At 42.9% G+C, this 9,064-nt stretch overlaps 1 protein-coding gene across 3 annotated transcripts in view; it reads right to left on the reverse strand.

Annotated features, from left to right (window-relative positions):
* slco3a1a (solute carrier organic anion transporter family member 3A1a) overlaps window positions 1–8,211 on the reverse strand; it is a 31,148-nt gene extending 22,937 nt beyond the window's left edge. For all 3 annotated transcript variants that reach the window (XM_071544201.1, XM_071544200.1, XM_071544199.1), the window contains exons 1-2: window positions 7,575–8,211; window positions 1,690–2,140 (exon numbers count right to left, since the gene is read on the reverse strand). In XM_071544201.1, coding sequence (XP_071400302.1) covers window positions 1,690–2,140; window positions 7,575–7,733 — 610 coding nt within the window. In that variant the 5' untranslated portion in view covers window positions 7,734–8,211. The remainder of the gene's footprint in view (window positions 1–1,689; window positions 2,141–7,574) is intronic.
* Window positions 8,212–9,064: the final 853 nt, after the last annotated feature.

A 9,064-nucleotide genomic window follows, 5' to 3' on the forward strand; every position in this document is an offset into this window, starting at 1 on the left:
GGTGTAAATGAACGAATAATCCGAATGCATTATCAGTATGTGAAAGGAAATCTTACAGAAATTCAGACAATCTCCTCCATTCATGCTGCTATGAGCACATGACATGCCTGCTGCATGAGGATTAGGACGATCAGCTGAGCACAACTCAATACCACATTGTTCTTCGCTGCTCACCGCTTGTTTTTTCTCCAACTCTCCTTGCAGCTTATCAGAGGAGGACAGAACCAAATCTCCCCCCTACGCCTGCCAAACTTCAATCAATAGGAGTCCACTTCCCACTGTACGCTGTTAACAAGCCACCATGGTGGTGCCAAATATCAAAGCCCTTTGTGGCATTTTTCTGTGTCCTGTTTGTTTCAGACAAAGCTTAAAGTACTTTGTAAAACAGCTCGTTTTCAGGAGAAATAAACACAAGGATTGGCAATTACGAAAATCAGCTTTGGGCCTGAGATAAGAGAACACACTGCTGCCTTTGTTCACAGGTCACATCTGTATTTGACTGACAAAAGGCAGCCACATAGCATGCTGCTGTGTGAATGTATCAAAAAGGGTGTGTGCCAGTCTGAACCCATCCTCTATTCAGCCTCTCATTGTCTCTGTGCTCCACAGATAACAAATAGCACACTATGCAGACACATCTCATCTACTCCATCAAAGGCCGATGTGCTAGCGTGGACAACACATTACAGGCAGGTCCCTGTCAAAACAAGGAAACACACTGGCTGTTATATGGATTTATGGCTGTGGCTTCCCAGATAATAATGCGCTTATTACCAGCAAAATTAAAGAAGAAAGATTTCACATGCAGGAACCAGTTAAAATGCGCCTCTGTCACCTTGACAACTGTTGATCTTCAAAGCAAACTTCTATATGCACAATATACTGTATGTTTAACATCACAGTAAATTATCTCACTGGGTGGGCGTTCATGTAAAATATCTGAATAATCAGAAACTGTATTCATGGGCAAAGCTAGGGAAAAGCCACAGAAGCTCAGTGAGTGAACCGGTGAAGCTAGCTACATCAAAATGGCATCATAACACCAGGTACTCAGCCAAAGCTAAGACATATCCCTAAGCAGTCATTGTGCATTTAGAAATTGCACAGAAAGCACTCTGAATGCACCTTTAAACCTCGAACAGCCACATCAGCAGCATCTTGCCTTTGAGAGAGGATTGGGAGGAGCAGAGACGTTTAACCCCTTTCTGGCCTGTTTGCCACTTGGCAAGTTCATAACCAGTGTAATGGAGATTAAAAAGCTCCTGGATCTGCTCACCTGGCAGTCACGTGGACAGACTTGTGGTGGGGAACAAAAGGAGATGGAGTACAACAGAGCGCACAAATACATACTGTATTGACTCAAAGGCTATGCACACACTGCAGCTGACAGCGGTGAACAAACACATCCGAGGTTTTCTTTCAGCTGTACCAGTTTTAGTTGCCTTGGGAAATCAATGTGCTGCTGGAGCAAATAGATTTTCAAATGCCAGTGTGATAATCATCTATTTCCTTTGAATATTGCCTATGCCTTATTGTGATACAGTAATTTCATTTAGCCAAAGCTTCTCCTTCAGCAGTGGCCTTTGACAGTTGACTTTTACATTCATTTCCTGTTTTTGTCCTGTCAGAATTATGTGAAATCTGCATTTTTAACTAACTGTTCATGTGACACATTAATATATGGCTCACCTATATAGAGTGAAGAGTCTTTCTTCTTCACGTGATCATCAATATAGGACACACCCAAGGGCTGCACTGGGGTGGCTCCTATACCCAGCAGGACCTGGGCTCCAATCAGCAGCAGGTACATCATGTTGGTGTTGGCCTTGTTGGCACACACTTCATTCTCACCCTGCTGCGCCCTGCTGCTGTTGGAGCAGGCATCCCGACCAATGTCAGTCCTCCATGTTTCCCCTATCTCATACTGATTTGTTAGAAACTCGGGCAGAGCTGAGAGAAGGGCGCCAAGCGCCATGACGATGCCCCCACAGCCAATCAGCCGGGGCCGATGGGCTTTGGCCCCGAAGTAGCTGACAAACAGGATCAGAGCCAGGTTGCCAATCTCGAAGCTGCTGGCTATCACCCCCACGTCAGCACTTTGGAGGTTGAACCGCCGCTCCAGGGTGGTCAGGACACTCACCTGCAAACAACAACAACACCATACAAATTCAAAACAAGGATCATGGGATGCTGAAAACAGCAAACATGCAAAACAAATACAAAACCTATGATGTGATAATCTAATATTAACTACTAATTATTAACTAAAAGAGAAAATATGCTATAATCATAAGTATTTCAATTCTATACTTGATTCTTTTTTAGACATGCAAGTTAGGGAATTGTGAGTTTTTTCATCAGTGACAGTCACGCCCTTTTAAACTATGCCTTTCCTGTGGAATATACTGACTAACAGCCCGTTCAGATGTTCCATATTGAAGCTGAGGTAAAATCTCCCTGCCAAGAGGCATTCCCCTTCAAGAGCCGTGCCTCTGTTTCTGATTAGCTGGATACAGCAACATTTACTTCAATGGCTTTGGTGAGAATAGCTTACCACAAGCCTCCCTCTTTTCCCTGCTTTCTTTTTATACACAAGAGCTCAGATGTAACATTAAGCTCCAACTGAAGCAAAGACAGCAAATGATTGTCTGAGCCCAGTTTATTCTGTAAAGTGGAGTAAAGCACAATTGGATGTAATCCAGTTTGTCAGACATGATAAGCAGTAATCAAAATCTGTAAGACAATATTTATTATCAATAAAAAAGTGGCAGTATAGACTTAAAAATCTTAAAAAACAGACAATGAGTATATATATCCAGCTTTGTTTAGACACTTGTATTTCATCATTTATCTCATGATGTTTCAACACGAAGACCTTCATAAATCTGGCATAATGAATCTACAGTTAAGATGTGGTTGCTCATGTGTTATCTGGGAACGATCTGCGCCATGTGAACCTCAATGTCACATTTGAACAATTATCAGACTATTTTCAGATCTGTCCCAAACTGTCCTTGAAAGGGCATAATAATTTTCCATTTCCCTGGTGATGCCCTGCGTTAAAAACATTTTGATTACTGGCCTGAGAAAAGATTCCTGCCAACAAAAACAACCTTTTCTGAAACGCTTCTCAAAGTGACTTTATTATAGGATGGATCAACTTGTGGTGCTGTGGTTGGAAATTTTCCCCGTTACAATAAATGCTGAATTGAGCCAATTTAAAGCCGCATAATTGTTTTGAATTGGAGGACGACTTGTTGAAACAAGGGTATGCCCATGGTGTCTCTGGGTGGGTCAGTGGGTTGGGGCATATACCATACAGTTTACACCCTCACTGTCTTCCATCTTTTCAGCCAGAAATACCATATAAATTGTCATCAAGACGTAAAGTCTGGAGTTGCTCAGTCGAAAATGAACAGAAGAATGATGCTGCGGAGAAACACAGCAAGTTTTTAGTTTTTGTATTCTACAGTACCATCTGTTGTGAACTAGAAAAGTAACCCTCAGGCCACATTTCCAGCTGGTATTAAAATGCGATGTGTATCCGTATGTTATCCAGATAACGATCAACCCGATCATGCCCTTTGCATTTACACCTGGTATTTATATGCATTCTCGTTCTATCCGCATTGTGATCAAATCAAATTTTTCGCACGCACTATGCAAAGCCGGTGTAGGGTCATTAGACTGAGGTGGAAAAGGTCGTCTTTTACGACTCTTACATAGGAGGCAGACACAACAAGAAGTTGTTTTTGTCGCTAAAGTGACTCCTTCACTATGGATCAGGGAAAGGAGCGATGACTGGTGGGAGCGGATTGTGCCTGGACTCCTTCCGTGAAGCTGAGTGGATGGCAAACTTCAGAATGAGTCATGACGTTTCTACCCCCTGGGCCGTACTTTCTCCCAAATGTGAACACACTGCGCGGATTACTTTTACACCTGGCTGACTCTGACTGAGATCCGATCACAATGTTGTATCCTCCTGTCCTTAGAACCCACGCCAAGCCCATTGACGCTATAGCTTGAGCTCTAAGCAGACACTAACACTGAGTGGTGCAAGGTGCACCAAAGTACAGCAGAGGGATCGGAGCTATCATCCAATCCAATCCAATCCAATCCCATCCCATTATCGCAGGTCTCAGCTAGCAGTGTGACTGACAGCTTCTGCTCTTGGCTCAGCAGTGGAAAGACTGTGGGTGAGCTAAGCCCCCGTCCCCAGGTTCAACATGTCTGTGCACTTCCACGACGACTTTAAATGGCTGCATTCCACGATGTTCAATAACAGAACAAAATATATTATATAAGGAGAATGTACATTCCACATTGGTCAGTGGTTACAGACAAGTTCAGTCCAGATATCAACTCAAACTTGTCCTGCTGTGTTTTCATTGACATTGTGCAGCCTCAATGTAACATCATCTTTTCAGAATAACAATAGCTTCATAACATGCGCTAATGTTATGCAAATAATTGATGATTGACAGGTAACTGGTCAAGATGGCCATACCACTCGACCAATCGTTCAGCTGCTTTAACATGAAGGCGGGATGTCTCCCTTTATCTTCCCTTTCTTAAGGGAGCGGGCACTGCGTGTGTAGTCTAGTGCTCACAGTGTATACTATAATTACCTCCACAGTGTTGTGATTTTCTACATTTTTTGTACATTTTAAGATGATATTGAGCTGAGCATGGGTTAGAATTGTATGGAGGAAATGGGGTGAAAAGATCAAATCAAGCATTTAAGGTAAATTAGTGCAAAATTATTATTGCTCTTACAGCATTGTTCAGATTTCTTAATTTGCGTGATTAGCTTTAGGCTATTTTCTCACTAAAGAGTTCCCAAGGTGTAGGCTTGTTTTGGGTGCAGCAGACACAGTGGTCTCAAAGTTCCAGTGACTCGCACAATTACAGTCAGAGTCGGAACTGACTGCAGAAAGTTGGAAGTCATGCACCACTAGAGACAGAAAGAGAGAGAGGGTTTGAATATGAGGAGGGACAGAGGGGGGAGAGATCATATTAAAGTGAAGAACGCTAGTTGGCTGGGACAATGATTGTCAATCATCCCAGCTTCATGCCTTGGCTATAAATTGGCCTCTTTGGGCAAATTATAACAACTCATACCAGTGTACTTTGATGTCAAAATGCAGAACTGCTACACAAAATGCGTACAGGTGCCAACTATACTTAATCCTGTGGTTGCTTTTTAATAGGTTAATAATAGGCAGCATGAATGACTGCACATTGTGTAATACTTGGATCACTACTCTTTAAAATGGACAATAGTCCATTACATCCATACAATAGTCCTGATAGTGAGTCACACAACTGCAAAACTTGGACCAAAAAACTGACCACAAATTTACTTTGAGTGACAGGGGTGACCAAAGTAAGACAAAAAAGATAAAAGATTAAAAAAAAGCATTCTCATCTTATATTTTTCATTATTACTAGGTAAAATCTCCGTTTATGAGACAAATTCAACAACTGCTGTAAAGAATACTGTAGTTCATGAAGCTATTTATTTCACAAGTGAATTTGCAATGGAAAATGCAAGAGGAAATTAGCTCACCCCTGCCACTTACATGTTTGAGAAAGAGCAACAAGAGAGAAGTGAATTTCTGACACCTGGCAGAAACAAAAAACGAAAAAAAAGAATATCAGAAAATAAAGCAGGACACAACAATCTCATACTCAAAAACTGTAGATCTGTGGTATCTGTATAAGCAGGTATGCGTTCACAGACACTTCTAAATAAGGAGACCAAGAGTGCTGCTCAGATAAGTGCCTTGTACTGTAAGCAGCTCGCAGAAAGCATGGGCCCCATGATACTTGGGTTTGGGCCCTTTACTGCCAGCACACACTCTAAGTCCCATCATCCAATCACAGATACAACAATAGCTCATGTAGGTCACCACTAGGTCGGCAGCTTGTCACTGAACCAGGTGCCTAATGTCCTGTCCACGCGAATAAAGCTCCATGTAACTAAGTTAGCACTGTTGTGTTGATGGACATAAAGCAGGCCAAAGAGCCGCATGTGTTTGTCTAAGTAAATCACTCCTCCCAGATGCAGGGCCATTATTTGCAAACCTCACCTGGGGCTCTGGGTTTATTTTTCAAATTGACACGTCTGAACCAGGTGTCCAAAATAATGAACTGTGAGAAACAGAGCTACAGTCACACCCTATGACTTCATGACTGAGAGGTAGCCTAAATGATAAGATTCTTAAGAGCAAATAATTTTCATTAGGAAAACATTCTGACTCATTTCAATTTTTCTTTTAGATTATTTTCTTTGGCATTTTTGGTTTTATTAGATAGTCTGTAGCGAAGAGAGACAGGAAAGACTGGGGTTGAGAGAGGAGGGGGTGACATGCGACAAAGGTCCCAGGCCGGATCTGAACCCAGGACGTTGTGGTTGCATGTTTTGCGTCTTAGACCACCGATCCACCAGGACGCCCCTGCCTCATTTCTGATTAAATGAAACCACTATGCCCCATCGCTGCTGTGCACTGCAGGACTGTAGATGCTCTCTCTGTAGTAGGTCCACTACAGAGCAGATAAGATGTTCCACTCCAAATATGGCCAAGGCATTTCAGTTTAGTCTATTTGCTTGCAACAGAGCTGAGGAAATGCTAAATGTGGTTCTTGGAGAATAAACACAGTGAATGTACAAATTAAAAGGTACTTTGGGTTTCTCCCTGGCTGGCGGGATTCTGGGAAGCTCCTTTGGGCAGCTTTGGAGAATATTTTGGAGTACTTTGGGGAACTTATCCTGGTGGATTGTCCCATAAAATGCATTTAGGTCTCTGCTTGCTTTCAAAGTATGCATTTTTCAGCGTTTTGATATTTTTACTGCAATTGCATAATTGTGATGACTGTATGACTGTATTTGGGCACCTGCTAGTATAAAAACATAATTGTATTAAGGGTCAGTAAAAAGGGAAGTCGTGTTTATAACTCTAAATCTGTTTCATTGTCAGTAATTGCCATGAGTAATAGCAAAATTGAAAAAGATGTAATGAAATGTTGAAGTGAGTCCTTGACCTTGAGGAACCTTACGAGGAAAAACAGCCAATTGCTACCTTCCAAAACCTAATAGGCCAATTATTATTAATCCAACCTACTATTGCAACCAGAGCGTGCAGGTCGCACTTAGATCACTGGTTGATTACAAATTGGCTGAGTTGGAGTTGTGCGGCATTAAAAATACATTAGACACAAATGGTACACAGGCTACTCTCTCTTCCCACAATAATGCACGATACAATGAAATACCCGACAGCATGAAACCTCTCCTGCAGGCTATATTTTACCTGGCAGAGAGAGAAACACCATCGGTGGAGGCAAAGGCAAGGCAAGCTCACCTAAGACGGTTACTTATCTCGTTAAGTCACAGCTCTACTGCACGTTTCATGGTAGGCTACTTGGTTTAGTGGCGTGCAGAGCTTTAGTTTACGGTAGCAGAAAACCCAAAAACATTCAAAGCCCAGACCCGGGTAGTACAAGGTTGCACGGTGTAAACACAGATGTCTCGGGGCAGTTGTCCTACATGCGGCTCTAGTTGTTGCACTCACCAGGTATGCTCCGACAGTGCCTTGTGCCAACATAAGGGCGCATTCCGATATCAAGAATATCTTGATATTTGAGAAGCATGATGAGTTTTTACGGAGGCCGTCTCGCTGAAGAATGTCCCCGCCACTCCTGTCCGAGTCCCGGTGTTTTTTCACCTGCATCCTTTCTACTTTACTACAGCAGTGCGAGAAACCAAAGACAGAGGATGACCGGCTGGCCCGGAGATAAACATAGAAGACACTGCTAGGTACAGTGTTTTCCTTTTTCCCTGAAGACTACATTCGGCGCCCCTGTCGCACTGTCTCTTTTTTTCCCCTCCTCTTTCCGTCCTCTTACATCTGACAAACTATGGCCGTAAAACACACGTCCAAACTCCACGGGGCTGTTCGTCGTCTGCGGCAGCACCTAAACATTGCCTCCTCGTCGACGCGCAGGGACATGTGAACTCCCTGACGATGTTTGCAAAGGCACAAGTGAACCGCGGGCGCGCAGTTTTCTGTCAAATCGCATGTTTTCACCGCCCGGCCCTTCCCTCCGTAGATTTTTGGGGGTTTTGCCGCAGGTAAAAAGGTCTGGGTTAGTCCGACGAGAGGCTCCTTGCCACGGAGCGACTGCCGCTCTGAACTGTCATGGTCCTTGGTAGACGCACACTGGCGGCTGTCTGCGCTCCCACCTCTCTCTACTACTTCTGACTCAGATCCTCCTCTGTACGCACATGCACAGCCCTAGTGGCGCTGTGCAGCATGCATCACAAGTCTGCTCAACTTGCCTTTGACTTCCACTTACTGGAAAATCACTACAGTAGTCCTATGGGGGGCTTATTGTATGCGTGTGTGGTACTGAATAGTGAGTTTAAAGCGACTTTATTGTGCTTTGTGGTATTTTTTAATCTCCTTTGTTGTCACTATAATGTCCCTGTGATATTCCTATTGGGGGTTATTGTGCCTCTGTGGTACACAATGGGGATTTTATAGTGACTTCATTGCACTTTATGGTATTTTTTATTTTTATTTCCTTTGGTAATATTCCTATAGGGACTGTGATATTTTTACAGTATTCCTCTAAAATGTATCATGGGATTACCATGGTGATGTTTTGTAAGGGCTGCCAGTGGCCTAAGATGAGCTAATGGAGAGGCTATAATGTAATGTAACCACATAATGTGATGATGATGGGGTTGAACTAACCAGGATGACAAACAAACATGCTTAAACAAACAATTTTCATATGAGTTAGGTTTTCCTCCCTTGTTTTACCTCATTTCTTGTAGTTCCTTCCACATTATGCGCTGGGTTTGGGTTCACAGCGGTTTGCACTTTGGGTTGGATGCAGCCAGCAGCAGTAGGCCAAGTAAAGGTCAAGGAGATGAGCTGGTAATTGATGAACTATGCCATGCTTTGAACCAGAGACAACATTTAAAACTGGTGTAAACATCTTTTTTTTTTTTTTTTGGTTTATTTTTGGATTTATTTGTATAGGGCCTAGACTATTA

Source organism: Centroberyx affinis, unplaced genomic scaffold (assembly GCF_046629955.1).
Source record: "Centroberyx affinis isolate AG114_WGS23_722 - 3 ecotype Tasmania unplaced genomic scaffold, CSIRO-AGI_Caff_v1 ptg004486l_1, whole genome shotgun sequence".
NCBI lineage: Eukaryota > Metazoa > Chordata > Actinopteri > Beryciformes > Berycidae > Centroberyx > Centroberyx affinis.